Source organism: Cottoperca gobio, chromosome 2 (genome assembly GCF_900634415.1).
Source record: "Cottoperca gobio chromosome 2, fCotGob3.1, whole genome shotgun sequence".
Lineage (NCBI taxonomy): Eukaryota > Metazoa > Chordata > Actinopteri > Perciformes > Bovichtidae > Cottoperca > Cottoperca gobio.
The window spans coordinates 5815795-5839644 of NC_041356.1; the positions used below are offsets into that span (position 1 = coordinate 5815795).

Here is a 23850-nt window from a genome sequence, read left to right on the forward strand (position 1 = left end):
TCAGAGTAGAATAAAAGTTAATAATCACGTTCTAATGTGGTTGACAAAGCTGAATTGTACTGCCACTGTCTCACCCGCACTTCAACTTTGCATTCCAGCGCTATCACTGTTTATATATCTGTTTTTTCCCTTCCTCCTTCCACTTGTTCTGCTTGTCTGCATCCCTTTTTGTCCTTCCTGCTTCCATCTCCCTTCCTTTTCTTCATCCACTTCAATGAGCTGAATCCTACCTTCCTTACTCACTCATCCATTCTGTACACTTGCCAATCCAAAGCTTTGCCCATTACATCTCTGCTCAATCAGTGGCTTTATTGCTGAGCATTGAGACGCATTGAACATGCCAATTCAGTTTTGCACTGAAATTTGAACTATTTTGTACAATCAGCACAATGACAGCATTCAAAAGACAGTGCAATTGGCAAGTTACTGAACCGATGAGTGTTTTAATTCTCAAAGTGTGTGTGTGTGTGTGTGTGTGTGTGTGTGTGTGCAATCTGTGTGTGTGCGTCTCGAGGTTCACCTCCCCCCGGAGGTGGGGTGCCGCGTCCTTTCTGACACCTCGTACATGTCTGTGCTGGCCTGATGTCAATCAACTTGTGCCCCGCCTCTTTTCTCTTGCAGAGTACGGCAGTGCAGGTGAGAGGTCCAGGAGGGCGAAAAAAAGAAACAGCGGTAGATACACACGATCAATAATAATAACAATAGCTGAACATGCTCGCCTGATCAGACCCTTCCCGAGGCACCGCTTCCATCGCTGCACCCCTCACTCTCTCCGAAAGTGACAAAAATCACGTGCAACTAAATTTAGACTTTTTATGATTAAGCCTGGAGTATAAAGAGCTTATATATATGTTGCATAGACAAATAAGTTTAACTGGACCAAGAGAATAAGCCCCATACTCTACGTCTTTATAGCAGGCCATGGTTCCCACAGGTCCTTGAAATCCTTGAAAGTCTTGAAAGTTTGTGAATTTCAGCGGGGGTCAAAAATAGACATAAATAGAAATGGGTCAATGAAATCAAGGCCTTGAAAGTTTTTGAAAATAGACATTGCTCATTGAACATGCTTGAATTCAGGAATATAAATGGAAGTTATTTTACTGAGCTCTTCAACTCGTGTTTAAGTCGCTGTCGTTATCGCTCTACTTACGACGTGTCGTGACGCTGTGCCGTGTCAGAGAACTCGAGAGAGCTCACAGTCTGCACATTCAAGCCTCTCTCTCTTTTAATTGTTGTCTGTGAGCTTCTGGAACGCCTGCTCGTTCTCATTATAACAATTCTCAGTGTTGTTACAGTAATTAACCTTGATCCGTGTCTCAAACTATGCCGCGTTGGGTGCTTGAATTTGACAGAATTGGGCCTGGAAGTCCTTGAAACACCCTTGAATTTGAATGTTTACAAAGGTGTGGGAACCCTGGCAGGCCTTAGTCACGTGCATGTGTTCCTTATCCCCCACCCAGATCCTTTTCAGTTTGCGTCTCCCCCCATTTGCTTTATGGACCCTTTTTCTTTGCCCTACCCGCAAATCCCCCCCACCCTTCCCCTCTCTGTTGTACTGACACTGTTTTATACTGAAGCTGGTCAGCTGTCAATAATGTTCTCCACCCGCTGACTGAACCACCCCCTGTGTGATCCGCGGTCTCTCCCGCCTCCCTCTTGCTTCCAGACAAGGCAGGCTTCGGGAACAACTTCACCACGGGGGACAACAAGTCCGTGGCCCAGAACATGGAAGCGGTGGTGGTGGGCTGCATGTTCAAGTCCCTCATCACCCGCTGCGCCTCGACCACACACGAGCTGCACAGCCCAGAGAACCTGGTGAGTTGTGTGCGAAATGATCCGTCCATCTGCCTCTCTGCCTTCATGTTCCCCATCCCTTGATTCAGTCTGTGCCTCACATATCCACTTGTACTCCCACTAGATCCAGACACTCGTATTTCCTTTTGCTGGATGTTGCAGTTGAATTATTAATTGCTCATTTTGTACTGAGTAGAGACGACCAATCACTTATGCCGCCTTTGTTAATTCCTTGTCATACGTGATGAATTGGACATGAGGGGTGCTAAATCTCACTGTGTGAATAAAGACATTAACTTGGGTTATTCTCAGTCCTTTACAAGAACAGATTTGTTTTTATTCTGTTGGAAACTAGTCAGAAATGGCGTCAACTGATCCCAATAATAATAATAATAATAATAATGGACCAATCTACAAGGAATTTGCTTTGGTGTGTTGGTGCATAACATAGTAAGAGAACATTTTATTAAAAATAAAAGCAAGTACAAAACATAAAGAAGAAAATTACAACAACAATATAAGAAATACTATAAACAAATGTACACATCTGAATTATAATGAAAGCTGTATAGAAGAAATAACAATATGCACGCAACATATAATAAAAAATGGCAACATTGTGTTTCTTACATGATAATTCCTGTATTTTTCCTGTATTTTTTAAATCAGGCTCTATTTTTCGCGTCTCTAACATGACGGGACGCTCTACAGCTTTTTCGATAAGATCCCATATCGTCCTGTCCCTCGTCTTGATTTTAGTCTCATAGGGCATTGGAAACTACAGTCTCTTCCATAAGTGGTTTAAAAATAACCTGTATTATATTCACTTGTTTCTGTTGATAATAAATATCCCCTATTTATATATTCTTCTATGTCTAAGCACTTGAGGTACCGTGACCACTCGTGGTGCCTAGAAAGCCTCAAGGCTGGCATGGCTGGTGTACTTTGGCGGAAGGTGACACACTTTTCAAGGCAGGCTTTATTATGGCACAGGATCAGAGGCCACCCACTCACAAGCTGGAGCTGTTGTTTTGATAAACTCCAACATGCTCACATACATCATCCATTTCTGCATATATGCATGTGCAAACATACACACTGTTTGATGCCGACCGCACAGTAATGTCAGTCTGATTCGACGTCGTAGCGGTTACGTTTCCTTTCTGTCTTTTTCTTCCTCTGACACGCTTTCTCATTCACTCACACATCCCCCTCTCTCACTTGTTTGCCCCCCCCCCCCCTCCTCCTCGCACCCAGGGTCTGTACTGTGACATCCGGCAGCTGGTGCAGTTCATTAAGGAGGCCCATGGGAATGTGTTCCGCAGGGTGGCACTGAGCGCGCTCCTGGACAGCGCCGAGAAGGTCGCCACCACCAAGAAACCTGAGGAGAAAGAAGAGACCAAGCAGCCCGGACCCAGGAGGTACTGGCCAATCAGTGGCCAGGAATGGCCTCAATGACATCACATTTCAATTAAATCTACTTAAAATGTCTTGCAATGATCATTTGACTATTTTGGAAGTGTCCTTCAGCTTAGACCTTAAACGCCCCTCCCCGTTCCGTAAGATCATTCTCCTATTTATTCTTTTCTGACCAATTTGAGCTACGCTTCTCATCACTGCTGGCTGTTTTTATTTATTTTTGTCCTGTCTGCATCCGTTTTTCTTGCTTGAGTGACTGATTCCATGTTCTTATTTTCAAAATGATGTGGCGGGTGGCATACGGGGCAGCCCTCCCAGGAGGCACCTCCACTCACTATTTCTTTTTGCCTCATCATGTGACTAGAACTGGAAGTCACATGACGACAGCATCAAAGACTCTTTGTTTGCCACGGCCAGTTCGAGGCACTGGGATGAAGACGAGACACAACATTACAGTTCAACCAGTTTATATTCAATATGGCGGCAAACTTATTTTTTGCCAGTTTTGCAAGACTTGCGATGGGCAGCATGGTGGCTTGTGTGTGGGGTTTGCATGTTCAGAGTTTCTTCAAGGAGCTCCGGTTTCCTTCCCAAAAGACATGCATGGCCGTTAAAAAAACGGCAAATTGCATAATAAATAAATACGACAGCTCAGTCTGCCAAACACCTGAAGCTTCAATGACACTCTTCTAGTTCCCATCAGAACAAAATCATTGCAACTTCTTTCCACTGAAAACTTTCACGGCAGAATCACACGGGGACGCTTTACTTGAGGAGAGTTCAGTCGGCGTCTGAATCAGGTGTGTGTTGGGGTGTGTGTGTGTGTGCGCAGGTCAGAGGCCGGTGTGTCAGGGGAGAAGGGTCAGGTGTCCAGTGCTGCAGATGAGTGTCGCAGCTACATCTCCAGTAGACCCCCCCAGACACCCGAACAGTGAGTGTCCACCTTCATATAGCACCATCTATGTCGAGCCCAGGCTGCCATTTCTCTGCTCAAAATAGGAAATCGTTAAAAACTCTCCCTGTTGCTCCCTCTCCCCCTGAAATACAGAACGGGTCACAGTGCTAAACACAAAATTGACGCTTAAAATATATTCAAAGTTTTCATCCTTGTGTAACCCTTTGTTCACTCCCTCTCTGTAACTCCAGTGAAGAACAGATCCCGGGTGCTCTGCTGGGCAGGAAGGACTTTTGGAGGAAGATGTTCAAGTCGCAGAGTGCCGCCAGTGACACCAGCAGCCAGTCGGAGCAGGACACCTCCGAGTGCACCACCGCCCACTCTGGCACCACCACCGACCGGCGCTCGCGTTCGAGATCCCGTCGCATTTCACTTCGCAAGAAGCTGAAGCTGCCGATAGGTGAGAGCAGTCGTCATGTCTCTTGAGAGTCGGGCGAAAAGAGTTACTGGAATCAAAAGCTTCTCTTTTGGGAGGGTCATTTATGAGGCTTTGGCGCAAAAATCATCAAATTTAGCTAAATGTCAATCAGACCAAAAAATCTAAATGAAGTTTATCTTTTTTTAAACTGTAAAATGTGTCAATTTTCCACTATTTCTTATATAATTCGGCTCCCGGGAAATGAACAATGAAGTAACCGTAAGAAGCTGACTACAAACTACAATTCCCATGACCCCACACTACTTCACGACGCCACCAAACTCTTGGTTATTCTTTTGAGTGACGGCCAGTGGCAGGAAAAGACATATTGTACATATTTAATGCAACATTTTCCTCAAATTCAAAGAGTTTCCACCTGACGAGCGATGTGAATATAAACCCGCTTGAAAAACTAAATAAAACACTTTATGTCAGGTTTTGGTCAAAGATGGGGGAATGTCCTTATTTGTAATGCGCATGCTAACCAGATAGGAACGTATTCACTTATTTCAGTACCTAACAAATCGTTGTCTTTAATATCACATCTGGTACCCGTATGTATTTCCATGACCATACCTCATTGCATTTGCTGTCCCAGCTGTCACCTTGATGTTCACTCTAACATGACGTGTTTTGTTTGTCTCTCACTGAAACACTGCCTGCCGCGAGGCCAAGTCACTTCATCTCTTTGGTCTGTTTTGTGTTCCTTTTTGTGCCTTAGCATGCCGTGGGACAGTTCGCCTGCCTCTCACTCTCTCTGTCCTACGTATGTGGATGTGGAGCCATCTTCATATAGTATTTGTTTCATGTCTGTTTGTGTTGGTCATCTCTCCCAGTGTGTACAGTGTGACAGGCCTGGGTCAAATTGTATTTGCAAATTGTATCAGATGGATGAAGGGTAGAGACTTTTCTCTCCGGCATGTCCTGCCCTACGCAGCCAAACACCAACAGACAACTGCAGAGCTCAGCTGAGACGAAGCTAAAACTAAATCTTTTGCTGATGTTCCCCCAAGATGTTGAAACATTCAAATATTTTGGTAATTCAGAACATACTATGAAAGTGTATTTGCAAATACCACTCGTCCAGGGTCTTCTGTTGAACTTGTCTCATAAAAAGCGTTATAAACCATTTTTGTATCATTTGTAATTCCTGTGAGTTTGAAGACGTTTATCGTATGTGACTGTACAATAACGATGAGGGCATGCATCCTTTTCTTCCTCTCCCCAGCCCGTGTGTGTGTGTGTGTGTGTGTGTGTGTGTGTGTGTGTGTGTGCGTGTGTACCTCATTACCCAGTGTGTACAACACATTCCTTTGTTCTGCAGTGGTTTTTTTGTTCATGCTTTTTTGTTTTTTTTATCATTGTCCACGTGCCTCCAGGCAACTGGCTGAAGCGTTCCTCTCTCTCTGGACTGACTGACGGTGTCGAGGACCTGCTGGACATCAGCTCAGTGGATCGACTCTCCTTCATACGTCAGAGTTCAAAGGTCAGGGAGGATGACGGCTGCGATAACCTGAGTGTTAGCATCGCGGGTTGCAACTGTCAATCAGACACACCCGCCCCATGCAGCTGATGTTTGCAATAATATGATCATGATTTATTATTTTTCCTCGTTTTTTCTTTTGGGATTTAGAGGGGGGGGGGGGGGGTTTATCAACTTGGGTCGTGTTTACACTGTGCAACAAAAAGAAAATACTCATCATGGGTATTTTTCCTAAGGCTGATTCCAGTATTTATAAGAAAAGATCCAAAAGCGCCACGATAAATATCTTTAGATGTGCTCATAGGTTTCTTGGAAAGGGTTGATCCTATCCCATAAAAGGGTCTAATCGACTAAGAGGGGGCATTCCCAAAAAATAATTAATTGACTAAATAAAATAGGAAAGAAACAAAGGCACAGAGCTTACAGTATGTTGGTGTCTGGACTAAAGTTGCCAATTGATTTGTCCTGTGTGTGTATTATGTGTGTATATCCATGTGTGTGTTTATGTGTCCTAGGTGAAGTTCACCAGTGCGGTGAAGTTGTCCGAAGGCGGCGCGGTGGGACCGGAGTTCGCGAGGGACGAGGAGGAGAATTTCTTCAAGCGGCTCGGTAAATGGAGGTCTGGCAGGAGGAATCCATCCAAGCTTCACCACACAGAAGAGAAAGATGGTAGACCTCCCCCACCCCGGGGTGCCCCTTGCCCACCCACGCCCCATCGTCCTCTTGTCTATTTCTCTCTCTCTCTCTGCCCCTGCCTCTTGTTTGTCCGTGTGGTGTCGTGTCTTGTCTCGCAAGTCGTGGTCTGTTCTCTTCTGCCAGTTCTTCCGTCCGCCATCCTCCATGTCAGCTCGGCCGGATAGCTGCCTGCTACACTCTGTTAGCCTAAATGTTTTATATTCAACCCATCAGTGTCTAGTTTGTAAAAATACACTTTGTTTTTCACACTGATTGGAAAAACTACGGAAGCCCTGAGAGGCAAGTGAGGAAAAAATCATTCTTGTGATCCATTTTCTAAGGTTGATCTAAATAGTTACTGTGTTTATGCCTTAAGGACAGATTAAAAAAAGGTTTTATTCCAACAACCTTTCTAAATTCCTTACTTTTGTGTTTTGTCGATTTTTGCCAATATTATTTTTCTAAGTTACTTTAATTAACTGTTAAAACAGGTGAACAAATAAGTTTTGAAAAGTGATTTCTTTAGTTTGTTTGTTGTCAGAACATTTTGTTGTTGTAATACTACTTTCAGCCACAAGAGGCTGAAGTGCACCACGATATGTAACATTACTGTCGTGTGTTTCTGGCCAAAAGAAAGAAATGACAGTAATGTTAAATAACTTGCTAACACACAATATATGTACCTGAGTGCATGGAAAAATTAAAACTCAACAAGACGAAAACTTAGTTTTTAGTCCTTTTTAGGGTTGTGGTGCACTTCAGCCTCTTGTGGCTGAAGTTAGTATTACAACAACAAATCAGCTGGCAATTTTTTAATTTTTTTTTCATCTGTTTTCATAGATTAAAGAAAGAAAATTAAGGAATTAATTAAGATTATTCTGGTAAAACCTTTTTTTCCTCTCCTGATCTTAAGTCATAAACACAAGGGAGGAACTTCTCCTTCTTCCTCTCAGGGCCTCCGTACCTTACTGTTATATTACCAACTCCACATTCCCTTCTTTCCAACTATGCACGTCCTGTTCTCCTCAACAATCAAACCCCCTCCTCTTTCTTTCACTAAGAAAGAGAGGAAAGGAGGTGTGTGGGAAAAAAAACTCATATCAATGAAAACCATCTTTCTACTGTAGAGCGTATCTCTGTGCAAGCATGACGCTGTCAGTGCTCTCTCCGTCTCTTCTGTGGTGATGTCTGGTGGTATTTTCCAAGGCCTGAGTTTCAGTGAAGTGATTTAAAAACAGAATGGTCCACATACAGCTTTCCTCTGTAAGGCTGTGGTTACACTTGTCATTTTGATGTTATTCACTAGATCCCATTATAAAACATATATTGTATGAGAGACCTTGGAAATCAAATGTGCATTTTGTTTTTGTTTTCTTGCTCTCTGACATGATAAATTGAAATCAAAGCGTAACCACTGCCGCTGGCTGTGTGTCCATCTCTCACTCAGCTTCATTCGTTGGTGGCTCTTCAATGCTTTTTGTTAAATGTCCTGGATGGTGATGTTGCTTCATGCAATGTCTATATGTAATAATCAGTGCAGCCTTTACAAACGATTACACCCAAATGTGCTAAATACAAATTCTCTTTACTTGTCCTGTTGTACTTCTCCCTTCTTCTTGTTCTGTGTTCACGCTCTCCTTCAGGACCCCACGGCTTTCAAGAGCGTCTCGCGGCCAGTCAGGAGGCCATGAAGAACAAGAATGTGGTGAATTTGGGCGCCATTCGACAAGGCATGAAACGCTTCCAGTTCCTGCTGAACTGCTGCGAGCCGGGAACCATACCGGACGCGTCCATCCTCGCCGCCGCTCTGGACTTGGTACGTTTTTTAGAATTCCCTCCTTTTTTTGTATTCTGTAATCTTCGACATTATAATTATCTCCATCCACAATTCTGGTGCTTCCAGGAAGCTCCGGTCGTGGCGCGGGCCTCCCTCTTTCTCGAATGTGCCCGATTTGTCCACCGCTGTAACCGCGGCAACTGGCCCGAGTGGATGAAGGGCCACCACGTAAACATCACCAAGAGGGGCCTGTCCAGGGGCCGGTCGCCTATTGTGGGCAACAAGAGGAACCAGAAACTCCAGTGGAACGCTGCCAAACATTTCTGCCAGTGGGGAGACGTGAGTTAAAGATTTCTCAGAAAACGTTTGATGGGCTTGTGTTGGCTTCATTAAGTGTAAGAACGCGTTTCTTTGTGCGTTTTATCCGCTCAGGCAATCGGCACAAGGCTCAGTGAACTGTGCCACTCTGACAGCGAGAGCCCTGCAAACATCCTGGGTTACATTTTTGATGAAGAGACCAAACGGAGAATGAGAAAGGAAGACGAGGAGGAGGACTACCTGGACGACAGTGAGTCAGAAGATGCTATATCAGCACATCTTGGGCGGATTGTCGGCTTAATAAAATATTGTTTATAGTTTGAAATGAAATATTCTCGTAATAACTTGTAAACATCTGTCACACGTTCTTAACTCAAGGGCTACTTCTTACTTTTTTCTGTTGCTTTCAACCACATGTTATAGTCTTCGTCGGCTGATTAAGTCAAATCTACACAGAATTCAGTTGAAAGCTGTCGAAAAATCCTGTAAATGCATCTTGAATAGAGGTTTTTGACGAAAAGAAATGTTTTAATGTTCTAACCGCAGTGTTTTATTTTTAAGACACAGTCAATCCTACGAAATGTGGCTGCCCCTTTGCTCTAAAGATGGCCGCCTGCCAGCTGTTGTTGGAAATCACCACTTTTCTGCGAGAGACCTTTCCCTGTTTACCACGCCCACGCATTGAACCTCTCGTGGTCAGTATTCGTATCATAAATATATTCATCCAGTGTGTCTCCTCTTGATAATCACGAAGGAAAAGACGCATTATTGTATCGTGGACTTTACAGATAATGTGTGAGCGGTTGGTGATGTGAACAAAAACATGCAAAATTTACTGGAACCCTTTATTACCTGCTTCCGTGTCGGCTGCAGGATCTGGACAGCTGCCGCCTGCGCCTGGACCCCGACCTCGGCCGCCAGCGCTACGAGAGGAAGATCAGCTTTGCTGGCATCCTTGATGACGAGGATGGACACGATTCGCTCAACAGCAGCAGCCATACGCTGAAGTCTGACACCACCTGCGATGATAAGAAGCCCCAGGAAGTTCAAGGTGAGATCAGGTGTCGCACAGACTAAGCCATGCGGTTTATTGCTGCCCCGTCTGCTTATCATTATAAATAATTCAGACAATCTCGGCCCACTGCCCTTCTCCTCCAGCACCCATCCGCAAGATTCGCATCGGAGGCTCCCGGCTGCTTCAGATCAAAGGCGCTCGCAGTTTCCGCGTAAAGAAAGGTGGCTCGCTGTCGTCCATACGCCGGGCCGGGAGCCTCAAGAGCACCAAGATGCCCCGGCAGGACTCTGAGTCAGAGAACGATGACGGGCTGCTGTCACAAACACACAGCAGGGACACTGTTACTGACATAGGTGAGACATGGATTACACAATATTCTTTTGTTTTATAAGCCACTGGAGCCAAGTTTGTTTGTTGTTGTAATACTAATTCTGGCCACAACAGGCTGAACAATCTCACTTCCCTAATACTTCCCTATAAAGTACCAAAGCTATATATTAAACATATATATTTCCCTGTATTATAAGAGATTTGTTCCTGTTTTCCTGTTGCAGGGAGTCCCTTTAGCACCAGTGAACCCAGCATAGAACCAGAGGGCCAGGGCTCAGGAGGAGCAGAGGACAACTACCACCGCAACATGTCCTGGCTCCATGTATGGCCCTTTAATACGTGTGTCTGTGTGCATACATGTCTCCCTCCCTGCACACTGACTCCCCCTCTCCTCTCTCTCGCCACAGATTATGATCCTGCTGTGCAACCAGCAGAGCTTCATCTGTACCCACATAGACTTCTGCCACCCCCGCTGCTACCAGCACCACAGCCGCTCCTGTGCCCGTCTGGTCCGCGCCATCAAGCTCGTGTACGGCGAGACGGTGGACAGCCTGAGGGAGGACAGCGCCTCCTCCGGTAACATCGGGGCGCGTGCCAAGAAGAGTAAAGAGGTGTGGATTCACAAACCATCTGTCCCGTTTGAAACCTGTTTCTGTGGTGGTTTATAGCCGTGTCTGTGCCCTCAGTGTTCGGACAAGTCTTGCCTGAGGACCCCGTCCATGAAGAGACGACCCAACGACTCCAACACGGAAGGGAAGAAGGACACCGGCATGCTCAAGTACATCCGCAACCAGGTGAAGTAGTCACTGATTCAGTCTGAGAGAACACATCCATAACCAAAGAGCTCATCATCAGATTCTCTTCATTCTTGGTTTGTGTTTCTCTCAGGTGATGAGCCTGTCAGCCCGCCCCTCTCTCACTGCTGATCAAGGCCGCTCCCATCCTGACGGACGACATGTATGGAGACATCCAGCCCGCAGCCTGGGAACTGTTGCTCAGTGTGGACGAACATATGGCAGCGGCTGCTGGTGAGTCGGCCATCAGGCTGTGCATCAGTGATCTGTGGGTCTCCCCTGTCATATTATACCTCTCTTCATCCCCTTTCCTCACGTTCACCTTCTTTGACATCCTTTCTTTTGGCTTCAACCTCTTTTTTCTTCTTCCCTGCCCTTTCTCGTGTCCTCCCTCTCGCCCTCTCTGAATCCCTTCTCCAGCTGCCATGTTCCTTCTGTGCGCGGTAAAGGTCCCCGACGCGGGTGACGGAAATGATGATGGCGGAGTTCCAGCACCAGGAGGCCTGCCAGCGCATCAACTCCATCCTGAAGTTTTACACGCTGTGGCGTTTCCGCTACCAGGTGTGGCCTCGCATGGAGGAGGGGGCGCAGCAGATCTTTAAGGTACAGAATAATAATGGTGGTGAAAGTTAATATATCATCTCACAGAACTAGACTTTAACCTATTTGGCACAATATTTATCTTTTGTTTCAGATCCCTCCCCCCAGCATCAACTTCACTCTGCCATCTCCTATACTGGGCATGCCCTGTGTCCCCATATTCGACCCCCCCTGGGTGCCGCAGAACACAGGCAGCGTCCAGGACCCGATCAATGAAGACCAGTCTGTAAGTCCGAGCCCCTGTTCAAGTGCATATCTCAAAACACTTTCAAAAATTGCTATAACATTTTATTTTTTGAGTAGTAGCGGTATTTAAATGTACGCACTTACTATTGAATCACTTTTAATACGCAGTAAATACATTTTACGTCGATCATACTGACTTTAAAATGCACCAGTGGATGTGACGTCACAAACAAACTGACCTGGGTCGGGTAGCTTTAGATTCACTGTAAATTAAAGGGTCTGTTCACCCAAAAAAAAAACACACATTTTATTACTATGAAGATATCGAACCATGCAAATAGATTAGATTTATTTTGTCCAGGAGTATTCGGGACACATCGTTTATTTTTAGTCACGCAAATTTTGAAATTGATGTGAAATTTTGCACAGACATTGATGGTTTCCAGAAGATGAATCCTACTGCCTGTGTTGCGGTGCATAACCATAAGGTTGACTATTACATGGTCAAAACATTTGACCTGATAATGGATACTTCAGGTTTATGAATGACTTTCCCAGCAGCATCAGAAATACATTAGTGCGTTAGACATAACATTCTAAACCCAGAAGGTGAACATGGTAAACATTATGCCTGATCAGCATCTTCATTCCTGAGTGGAAACGCTGAAAATTCTGAAGAAATGTTGAAATATCGCAGAATTCTGTTAAGATTTGCGATGCATTTGGATGGAAACCTCAGTTTTTGTGAAAGCAATGACGTTAGCATTTAACTCAAAGTGCGTAAGTTAAGCCCACCTTTTAAGTTAAGTGAGATCATTTTCATAATTTAGGTGAACTGACCCTTTAAATCGCCTGTAAAACAGAAACATAGTGTTTAATAGGGGGAATCTTAACCGCACAACGTACAAACGGCACATACATGCTTTAATATACGTTTGTTATTGCCATGCGAGTGCAATGTGGACAACCGCACCAAGAAATCTACCAATTCCAGAAACAATATTATATGTAACACATTTCTAAGTCTTATTTAAAGTAGTGAAGAGAGATTTATTGGTGTTTCCTTTTACTTTCATGTCTTTGTTTGTTTTTTTGTTAAAAAGCATGATTTTATCAAAATATGTTGAATAGATTTTGATGACGACCTGCGAGCACCTGTTCTATAATTTATCTACCGACTGTCTTTGTTTTTAGTACTCCACATTAATTCAGTCAGTCCATACCATAGTAAGTTGGTATTTCTGTCCGGATGTTTGTGCTGATGCATCTTGTTACCTCAGATCATTATTGACAGGAGGGAAATTCTTCTCCATTAAGTGTTTTTCTTTTAGCCCATTAAGAGCTGTAGGTTTTCATCATGGATCAGAAGCTGGGGTAGTTTCATGGGTCATTTCAGATAATTGCATCTTGATGAGTGATACACGCCACTCTCAAAAGAAGAGTTCGAGCTCTTGCTCTGATTGTAAGAAAAAAAAAAAAATACTACTAATAATAACAGCATGCATCGGACATTCAGACATTTTGTGTGTGTTGTGCTGTTGATGCATGGTCATTGGATGAGAATGACTTTGCCGTGTATGTTTCTCATATCATGCGTTCAGCCTATTTGGATATGTATGTGTATGAGCACTCGTGCGAATGCTGTTAGGCATTTACTGTACACAAGATACAGTAAATTCTCCAAATTCCAGTCTGAATACATTTATTTGTGTCACAATTTGTCATGATTGAAAATTTGTTCCTATTCAATACTTCAACAGTGCTCTTCGTGATGCTCAGGATAGCGTTAGAGCATGACATCAATGTGCTGGAGGAGAGTTACTGTATTAATGTGTTGTCCGGTCATTTTACATTACAAAATGCTCCTCAGATGTAACCGTGAGCCTAGAATAGCTGTGCACACACGTCCCTGAGAGATTTAAACTGTCAATTTGTGTCTTAATTTGTGCACTGCCTCATTCTGAAACCTATGTCTGCACCCGCTGCTCTGCCTCTGTGCTGTTTGATCCAACGCCACCCTCCATGCCACCCTTTCCAGAAATCCTTCTCAGCGCGGGCGGTGTCGCGTTCCCACCAGCGGGCCGAGCACATCCTGAAGAACCTGCAGCAGGAGGAGGAGAAGCGGCGTCTGGGCCGCGAGGCCAGCATCATCACGGCCATCCCCGTGGCTCAGGAGGCCTGCTACGAGCCCACGTGCAGCCCCCCGCCCGAGCAGGAGGAAGAAGGTGGGGCTGGCAGGCGCACGCGCATATAATGTTCCGCAGAAATCCAGAAGTTACACAGCTCTGTGTCCTTATAGCATGTTGTTTCTCCTGTGTCTGTACTCGTCATGTTGGGCATTGATCCCGCCAGCAGAAGAAGTGGTGAACCTGGCATCACGCCGCCTGTCCGTCAGCCCGTCCTGCGCCTCCAGCAACTCGCACAGGAACTACTCCTTCCGTCGGGGCTCTGTGTGGTCGGTCCGCTCCGTGGCCAGTGCTGAAGGTATGAAAATAACATCAATAAAAGTGTTTCCGTTCCGTAAAATGTCCGACTTTGACTACGCTGACTTGTATCTGCAAAGAGTGTCACATTCCTACGATTTTATTTTTTACTTTTTATGTGTGAAACAATATTCATAATTAATATTTTCACATGCTTACTATAAATAACGCTTGAGCTCATCTCTCTTAATGTTTTTCTTGCCAGATGAAGAGAACACAACAGAACACACTCCGACCCACCACATGCTACAGCCGCCCCAAGCCGTCTTCCCAGCATGCATTTGCGCCGCAGTCCTACCCATAGTGCACCTCATGGAGGACGGGGAGGTCCGAGAGGATGGAGTGGCCGGTAGGTATCTTTAGATTTCAAGGTTGAAATAGAAGACGTGTCACGTGATCGCGGTGTTTAGTCGCACGCTGTATTCGTCAGTACAAACGTTTCCTTCAACGTGTCTTCAGTGAGTGCTGTCGCCCAACAAATCCTCTGGAACTGCCTGATTGAAGATCCGGCCCTGGTTCTCCGCCACTTCCTGGAGAAACTAACAGTGAGCAACCGACAGGTAGGGGAGCAAACGGAAGTGAAGCTACACCGATGCCACGTGCACAAGCTGGAGGCTAAGAATGTAAAATGTGGACATGACTTGCATTCTGTGTGTTGTTATACCAGGATGAGCTGATGTACATGCTCAGGAAGCTCCTGCTCAACATCGGAGATCTGCCGGCCCAGACCTCTCACATCCTCTTCAACTACCTGGTGAAGCTGCACATAAAACTTTATTTACATCTCACCGGACGCTTTAAACTCTCAGTTAACCATCAATTCTCTCCCCATCTCCCTCCCCCTCCCAGGTGGGGCTGATAATGTACTTTGTGCGGACTCCGTGTGAGTGGGGAATGGACGCCATCTCGGCCACGTTGACCTTCCTGTGGGAGGTCGTCGGCTACGTGGAGGGGCTCTTCTTCAAGGACCTCAAGCAGACCATGAAGAAGGAGCAGTGTGAGGTCAAACTGCTGGTCACCGCGTCCATGCCAGGTGAACTGACTGATTCATTTAGGATCCCATTGAGACTCCAGATCTCATTTACAAGGGACACCGATGACATAAAGTATAATATGTAACATTTACGCATTAAAATGTTTCTAAAAACTGTTAAACGTAGAGAAATCTGTAATTTAATCAAAGTAGCGGCCCGTGTTTCTTGTGTATTGTTGATGCAGGAACCAAAACACTGGTGGTACACGGGCAGAACGAGTGTGACATCCCAACACAGCTCCCGGTCCATGAAGACACTCAGTTTGAAGCTCTGCTCAAGGTAAAGACACCGGTGATGGAGGACTCTGAGTCAATACACTCAATACGCTAAATATTAATGTGACTGAATTAAACTTACAAACCTTTTCTCCCTCTGCACCAGGAGTGCCTTGAATTCTTCAACATTCCAGAGGCCAGATCGGCACACTACTTCCTCATGGACAAACGATGGAACCTCATCCATTACAGCAAGGTGGATTAATACATTAGGTGTATCTCGGTGAAGTAGTGCTCGAAGATAAATGCTGAAGTGTGATCATCGTGACACACAACAAGCTCTTTTTGGGTTTTTCTGCCAATATTTTGAACATTTTCTGTCGACTCGCCAATAAGATTATTTTCTGTTTGACCTCCTCCAGACATATGTGAGAGACATCTACCCCTTCCGGAGATCAGTCTCTCCCCAGCTCAACCTGGTCCACATGCTGCCTGAGAAAGGACAGGAGCTTATCCAGAAACAGGTTTGGACGATTTCTAATGAGAAATAGAAAACGCGCATTAATTAAAAAGCACATGTAAAGCGTGTGGAGACGATAATGTCGGAGCGCTTTGTCTTATTGCACGAAATAAAAGACATCCAACAAGTACAATCACAAATCCAATGTTTATGTTACAGAAGTAAAGAGTTAACGTGTGTAGACTGAGCTGATTATTGATTGATTTGACTTTGAGGAACTGAGATGGACATTTCTCTCTACTTTTTGACATTTTAGAGACCAAGCGATTAATCGATAATGAAAATAATCGTTAGTTTCAGCCCTAAAGCTCATGTTCTGCCTGCACATTTGTGCTCAGTATACGTTTGCTTTGGTTTATCCCTTATTATTGTTTATTTATATTGTTTTATATGAGTTGTATAAATGTATAACGACCGAACTAAACTGAACTAAAACATGGTGAAAATGTTTGCTTCCCCCCCCCCCCCCCCCCCTCTGTTTCCCTTCCAGGTGTTTTCCCGTAAGCTAGAGGAAGTTGGTCGAGTCCTCTTCCTCATCTCCCTCACACAACACATGCCGGCTGTGCACAAGCAGTCGCACGTCTCCCTGCTGCAGGAAGACCTCCTCCGCCTGCCGTCCTTCCCACGCACCGCCATCGATGCAGAATTCTCGCTGGTCAACGAGCCACAAGGTGAGACAGACTCCAACTGTATACTTGAATATAAATGTGTTATAGTATATATATTTTAAAAAAGCATTGTATCCCAGGTAAGGAGCTGTTTGGATTGGACACCCTCCACAAGGTGCTGTGGATCAAGCTGCTGGAGGAGATGTTTCTGGGCATGCCCAGTGAGTACCCGTGGGGCGACGAGATGATGCTGTTCCTCAACGTCTTCAACGGGGCTCTGCTGCTGCACCCGGAGGACAGCGCCCTCCTCAGGCAGTACACCGCCACTGCCATCAACACCGCCGTCCACTTCAACCATCTCTTCTCCCTCAGCGGCTACCAGTGGATCCTGCCAACCATGCTGCAGGTACGGATCCATGCGTACTGAATTAAAGATTTTAGTTTTTAGTTTTCAGCCTAGGAATGTGATTACCTACCTTCCCCTGAACGCGTCCTCTCGTTATCGTTGTCACAGGCCTATGCTGACTACGAGAGCGACCCTTTACTGAGGCAAGGCATCGAGTTCTGCTGCCAGCAGTTCTACATCCTCCACCGCAAACCCTTCATCCTGCAGCTGTTTGCCAGTGTGGCGCCGCTGCTGGAATTCACAGTAAGTCTACTGAGCACACGCTTTCAAATTCACGATTGATTCAAATTATTCAAATTATTTAAAGTTATTTTTTGTTCCTGAATACTTACCTTTGTATTACTGGACGCCTGAAATGTGTGAACTTCTCTGTCTCCCAGACCAGCACCAGTACGGGTCTGTCGAAAGGCGTGTCAGCTCAGTGTCTGTTTGACCTGCTGGTCTCTCTGGAGGGTGAGACCAAGGACGCCCTGGATGCTCTGGAGCTGGTTAAGGCTGAGAAACCTCTACGCTCTCTCGGTAAACCGTCACCTTCACACACATATTGTGGGGCTTTTATTAAGGCTGCACACTACAGGCACATTTTATTTGACTTTGTCTAATAGCGTCTGTAGATTTCTCCTAAATTCCCTAAAGGTTAGCATTAGATAATTGTTTTAATGTAATCACCTGGGGAAGTGTCATGGTATATATTACTACTCACCTGTATTATCTCTGTATGTACTCTGTCGTTGCAGATTTCTGCTACGGTAATGAGGACTTGGCCTTTTCCATCAGCGAGGCCATCAAGCTGTGCGTCACCGTGGTTGCCTACGCCCCTGAATCCTTCCGGAGGTATGGAACACATATCCAAGAGGCGTTAAGGATTCTCCTTCCCTGCTCGCCTCTTTGTCTTTTCTACAGCAACAGCAATGTTCTGCATGTATCTCTCCAGTCTCCAGATGCTGATGGTGCTGGAGGCCCTGGTCCCCTGCCACCTCCAGAAGCTGAAGAGCAACACGGTTACAATGGAGTCGGTCTCGGCTGCCAGGGATGAGATCGCCGCCATCGCTGCTCTGGCCACATCCCTGCAGGCCCTCCTCTACAGCTCAGAGACCCTCACAAGGTCCGACTCTCCCCCGTGCAACCAAGTGTGAGGTCCTTTTTAGATGCTTACACTCCTCGTCATTTTAATCTCACCTCGTCCACAGGCCCATGACGGCGCCCCAGCTGTCCCGCTGTGATCAGGGCCATAAGGGAGGCACCGCAGCTAACCACGCCATGTCAGGAGGGGTCAACACCAGGTCAGGAGTGGTCCATTGTCTTTTCAAAATGCATTGTTATGACATTCACAGGCAGATGTGGTTTTGAAATCTAACGGTATACGTATGTTAAAGATTAGGAGATGATTTCACTCACCTTGTGCGAGAGAGACTGAGCTCCTGTTTGTGCCCAGGGACAACCTCCACCTGTTGGAGGAGGGCCAGGGCATGCCGAGGGAGGAGCTGGACGAGCGCATCGCCAGGGAGGAGTTCCGCCGGCCCCGGGAGTCCCTATTAAACATCTGCACCGAGTTTTACAAGCACTGCGGGCCACGACTCAAGATCCTGCAGAACGTCGCCGGCGAGCCGCGAGTCACAGCGCTGGAGCTGCTGGACATCAAGTCCCACATGAGGTGACGAGATTTACTCATGACCGACTTAAAAGCAGCAGATTTATTGATGTGTGAGGCCTTTGTTCTTTTCCTACAAGTTGCTCAAAGGAGGACAGCAGAGTGTGACTCCTTCGTCTGGATTTTAAACTGACGCGGTGCCTGCTCTGAAATAGAACAGTAACTCTTCAGAATGATTTTTATATTACTTTTTATGTGCAATTTTACTTGATTGAGGAACATTTTCATATCAAGTGAGCCAATAAAACAGTAAATATCAACACATTGACATCCTTAGCATTCTGATGTTCATTAGGCACATACTGTGTCTTAGGTTATTCATTCTGTAGTATTATGAAGTTGCACTGAAGGTGTGTGTGTGTTCCCCAGGCTGGCGGAGATCGCCCACGCGCTCCTGAAGCTGGCGCCCTACGACACCCTGACCATGGAGAGCCGAGGGCTGCGGCGCTACATCATGGAGATGCTGCCCATCACCGACTGGTCGTCGGAGGCCGTCCGCCCCGCCCTCATCCTCATCCTCAAGAGGCTGGACCGCATGTTCAACAAGATCCACAAGATGCCTACGCTCAGGTGCGCTCGCCCACAGGCATTATGCACCAGGTCTGTTGAATACAATCCCTCTTCTTTCTCCGTCTCCCTGTGAGTGTATCGTGCTGTGACGGTGCCGTGGTGTGTACAGTAGATAGACGGCTTCTTGGCACTGTCCTCTGTCGCGCTGCCTTCGTGGCTGCTGTACCGTAAGTGCTGCTGTGGCGTGTGTTTCGTGCGGGTACTTGTGGCCGTGCCTGTGCGAGAGGAATTATATGCATACGTGGTTGCGTGACGATGTGTGTACCAACGATGGATCGCCGGCAGTGGTCCCTCTCAGCCAGGGGTCGAGTCTTGTGTCATGAAAGACGATGCAGATTTACATTTTCAGACAAATTATCGCAGATTCAACTGCATGAATGAATCATTAATGACACATTTGCACAGCTTATTAAGCACTTAGACCTTTAAAAACAATACATCTCACTTGTTACCACATGTGGCCTTTAAACAAATACAATTTAATATGTTAATATCTATATGTTTAACGCTGTAATACTGCGTAGAGTTAAGAAGGAGGGACGGTCGACTACATATGAAGGTGCTTGACTATAACTACACATCCAGCCGTAACACGAAGACAAATCCCACCTGCGTCCTCTTCCCTGACATCAGGCTGAGCAGCGCTGGCTCAGAGGGAGCTCAGTCACAGGTGTGTGCTCCACGCCAGGATCTGTCGCTGCAGTGTTCAGCTGGCTATGTTTGTGAGCTTTGCAATACGTGTTGTCACCATGGTCTTTACTACATTCATGAAGGTGATGATTGTGTGGCGGGGAAATGTTATTAGAAGGGTAAGTGTTTCACCACCGTGTATGATGGTCCCCTATGCTTTAAAGATTTCTGTACATTTGATACGTGTAATGTTGAACGCTCATGCCGCATTCAAATGATAGAAATGAATTCATCCCACATGTGGCGTTTGTGTTTCGGTCTATTTTTAAATTCATAAAAATATGCTTTTATTTGGGTGCGGGGTGGTGTTGTATGGGTGGGTGTTCTCCAGGAGACAGGTGGAGTGGGAGGCTGCCAGCAACCTGATCGAGGGGATCTGCCTGACCCTGCAGCGACAGCCAATCATCTCCTTCCTCCCGCACCTTCGCTCGCTGATCAACGTCTGCGTCAACCTGGTACGGCAGACGCACAGACTGCACGAGACTGCACAAATCCTTCTGTGCAATGTTTTGAAAGTTGGCATTCGTTCCTGCGTGTTCTCAGGTGATGGGTGTGGTTGGTCCCTCCAGCGTGGCAGACGGGCTTCCTCTTCTCCACCTCAGCCCCTACCTCTCCCCTCCGCTGCCCTTCAGCACCGCAGTGGTGCGACTGGTTGCTCTGCAGATCCAGGTAGCTTCAGTTTGACTCGTATGATTCTATAACGGACATTCATTCATCGGCAACTAATTATCCCCCCCCTCCCCCCCCATCCCAGGCCTTGAAGGAGGACTTTCCTCTCAGCCACGTGATCTCACCTTTCACCAATCAGGAGAGGCGAGAGGGGATGCTGCTCAACCTGCTCATCCCCTTTGTGCTCACTGTGGGCTCTGGAAGCAAAGGTAAACAGCTCGTCAGTTGTTTCTAAGGTGCCATTTGAAGTTATGTATAAAATGTAATTGTATTCATATTGCGGTAATGATGTTACAGCACAAACACGACCTTAGAGGTTTGCAGCCGAGTGCAATTTGACCTTTCTTTTGCGTCCCCTCAGTGAATGTTGTTAGTTTGCAACTCGCTGTTATTGCATTTCTAGTTACAGACAATAAAAACATGAATACAATTGCACACGCCTGTTTCCCATTTGCAGATAGCCCCCACCTGGAGCCGCCTGAGATCTTCCTGCTCCTCCAGACGGTCATCAATATCCTCCTGCCCCCCCGCATCATCTCCACCTCCCGCACCAAGAACTTCATGCTGGACGCTTCCCCGGCTCACTGCTCCACCCCGGGCGACACGGGGAAGGATCTGCGCAGAGAGGGACTAGCAGAGTCCACCAGCCAGGCTGCATATCTGGGTATGAAGGAGAAGTGACAGCAGTTTGTAGCGTCTCTTGCTCCTTTCCCTTCTCATCCTCTGCCCTCCTTTCCCTCTGCAGCTCTGAAGGTGGTGTTGGTTTGCTTTGAGCGCTCGCTGGGAAACCAGTGGTACCGGCTCAGCCTGCAGGTGAAAGAGATGGCTCTGAGAAAGGTGGGCGGCTTGGCCTTCTGGGACTTCATCGACTTCATTGTACGAACCCGAATCCCCATCTTTGTCCTGCTGAGACCCTTCATCCAGTGCAAGGTAAAGAACCAGGTTCATTCACTTCAACCCTCTGAATCCGTTTTCCACTGCACTATATAAGTCCTGCACCTCTATGGAAACAGCACAATCCTGTCTGCAAGTAGGTGGAACTCAAACATTTGTGCAGTATAACACAGCTATAATGCCATAAATCATAAACAATGATCCACATGCTATACATATTGAACTATTTACATTACTATTTTGATGCAATTTCACTACGTTAAGCTTTGGTCATAAATGATGTGTTCACGGACCGTCGGAAAGCTGAAAGTCCCACGATGACTGTGTTTGCACTTGTGTACTATTTGCCTGTTTGCCTTTCTTACTGGTCCATGTTCATGTCGGCCTAGTTGTTGACGCAGCCTGCTGACTCCCAGGAGGAGATAACGGCGCGTCACCACATCGCTGACCAGCTGGAGCGCCGATTCATCCCGCGACCTCTCTGCAAGAGCTCCCTCTTTGCAGAGTTCAACAATGAACTCAAGATCCTCAAGGAGGCTGTGCACAGCGGCTCCGGTCAGACACAACATTTCTTGATTTCTTTTAAGTAGCAGAAGTCTCAGATGATTTCTCGTTTTGTCATCTTACATTTAAGCCTGTGTGTTTGCCGACAGCTTACCAGGGCAAGACGTCCATCAGCACAGTGGGCACCTCTACGTCAGCATATCGCCTCAGTTTGGCCACAATGTCGCGCTCTAACACGGGCACCGGCACAGTTTGGGAGCAGGACAGCCAACCGTCACGCCAACCCTCCCAAGACACACTCAGCCGCACGGACGAGGACGATGAAGAGAGTCAGAAACATTCTTTATCCTCTTGTCTCATCGGACATTTGTAGAAGTTCCAACTGAACTAACTGCCCTCCATCCTTCTCCCCGTCCAGATGACTCCATCAGCATCCCCAGTGTGGTGAGCGAGCACGAAGCCTTCTTGCCGAGGGTGATAACGCAGCGTCGTTTCTCGAGCCACGCCACCGGCTCAGCGGCCTCGCAGCCCGAGGTGCCCCGCACCACCCTGCTGCCCAGCCACAGGTGATATCCAACAGCACACGCATGCATGCACACAGTGAGACACGCGAGTACAAGCAACAGTTAACTTTACTTCAAGTGCACTTTGTGTTCTAGACGGGAGAGTGTTGGGTATGTGCACAGCTGAATGCACTAGTATAAACATACATATAAAACACATCTAAGAAGAAAAGATCCTGCACACTGTCTCAGAGCACTTTGTTCATCTCAAATACAACGTTCAAGTCAACTGAGGAAGATAAAAACACATCAACCCTGACCCTGCAGGATCTCTTCTTCGTTATTTGTCGTGCGGTTGCAGGTCGATACGGGACAGAGAGGTGCGCTGGTGTGCAGACAGGAATAATCTCACTGTGTGAAACCTCAAGTGGAGCCAATAAAGAAAAGTGTTCTTCTGTTCAGATATAACCCAGACATGCAGACATGATCATTTTACGTTTTCACTGACTACATTATTATTTGACTTGTTTCTCTTTTGGCCACGATAATCTGATATCGTCACAGCCCTGGTTGTTACTTTATTTCCCGTTCACTCTGGTGGATCAAACCAGTGACGTTATTTCTGTTTCCAGAACCGCCTTCGAGAAAGCGTCCACGTGCGGCTCAAATCCCGGCTCGTTTATTCACAGTGTGGAATTAATCTTTTGCAAAGGATCAAGCGGTCATATCCCACAACCACAGCCATCTTTTCTGTGTATATCTCTGTTGATTTATACTGTTTGTGTCCAACAGTCTCAGAGCAGCATTGTGAAGTAGCTAAGACTCTGTATCTTGGTAAGAATGTAAAAAAAAAAAAAAAGCTTTGTTATGGTCAGAGCCCTGGCTTCCCGCCCCTCTGCCTCTCTGGGCTCAGGGTGGTGATGGATCTCGACTACACTCCCTAAACTCCCGTTCTCCCCCTTCGCCCCCCTTTTTACAGTGAACCCAATGTGCTAGATGAGTCCCAGGGCCTTCTGCAGGAGGGTAACCTCTCTAGGTACAGTGGCCCTCTCTCTGTGTGTGTCCCGTTGGTGCGTTCTTGCATCTGTCCGCCAGTGGGAGGGGCATCGCATCGGGACGGCCTCCTCTATTGGCCGCCTCGCCGTTGATCACTCATCCACATCCAATCAAATCACCCTGGCCCGCCACACCTCCCCTCTTCCTCCACTTACCTATCTCTCTCTCTTTCTGTGTGGGTCCAGTGTGCCTTGTCTCTGTCCCCCCCCCCCCCACTCCTCCACTTCCTTTTGAGCTCCACACTGACCCTCATCTTCTCGGCTCATCTGCTGTGCTGTCCTAA

General features: G+C 46.5%; 1 protein-coding gene across 1 annotated transcript in view; it reads left to right on the forward strand.

Moving 5' to 3' along the window:
- The window catches only part of unc80 (unc-80 homolog (C. elegans)), a 41592-nt gene that overhangs the window by 12197 nt on the left and 5545 nt on the right, over nucleotides 1-23850 (forward strand). Inside the window, 46 exon segments of the mRNA XM_029448422.1 lie at nucleotides 1667-1815; nucleotides 3052-3215; nucleotides 4046-4144; nucleotides 4360-4568; nucleotides 5966-6072; nucleotides 6585-6678; nucleotides 8388-8560; nucleotides 8648-8860; nucleotides 8954-9089; nucleotides 9401-9534; nucleotides 9713-9890; nucleotides 9998-10207; nucleotides 10409-10506; nucleotides 10592-10795; nucleotides 10871-10983; nucleotides 11073-11212; nucleotides 11399-11439; nucleotides 11441-11581; nucleotides 11673-11804; nucleotides 13803-13989; nucleotides 14117-14248; nucleotides 14453-14596; nucleotides 14707-14807; nucleotides 14915-15001; nucleotides 15097-15280; nucleotides 15466-15560; nucleotides 15663-15752; nucleotides 15919-16020; nucleotides 16507-16687; nucleotides 16765-17030; nucleotides 17139-17273; nucleotides 17411-17549; nucleotides 17768-17864; nucleotides 17965-18135; nucleotides 18221-18313; nucleotides 18466-18684; nucleotides 19051-19251; nucleotides 20273-20396; nucleotides 20485-20610; nucleotides 20696-20819; nucleotides 21068-21274; nucleotides 21356-21540; nucleotides 21894-22059; nucleotides 22158-22337; nucleotides 22427-22574; nucleotides 23491-23547. Coding sequence (XP_029304282.1) covers nucleotides 1667-1815; nucleotides 3052-3215; nucleotides 4046-4144; nucleotides 4360-4568; nucleotides 5966-6072; nucleotides 6585-6678; nucleotides 8388-8560; nucleotides 8648-8860; nucleotides 8954-9089; nucleotides 9401-9534; nucleotides 9713-9890; nucleotides 9998-10207; nucleotides 10409-10506; nucleotides 10592-10795; nucleotides 10871-10983; nucleotides 11073-11212; nucleotides 11399-11439; nucleotides 11441-11581; nucleotides 11673-11804; nucleotides 13803-13989; nucleotides 14117-14248; nucleotides 14453-14596; nucleotides 14707-14807; nucleotides 14915-15001; nucleotides 15097-15280; nucleotides 15466-15560; nucleotides 15663-15752; nucleotides 15919-16020; nucleotides 16507-16687; nucleotides 16765-17030; nucleotides 17139-17273; nucleotides 17411-17549; nucleotides 17768-17864; nucleotides 17965-18135; nucleotides 18221-18313; nucleotides 18466-18684; nucleotides 19051-19251; nucleotides 20273-20396; nucleotides 20485-20610; nucleotides 20696-20819; nucleotides 21068-21274; nucleotides 21356-21540; nucleotides 21894-22059; nucleotides 22158-22337; nucleotides 22427-22574; nucleotides 23491-23547 — 6676 coding nt within the window.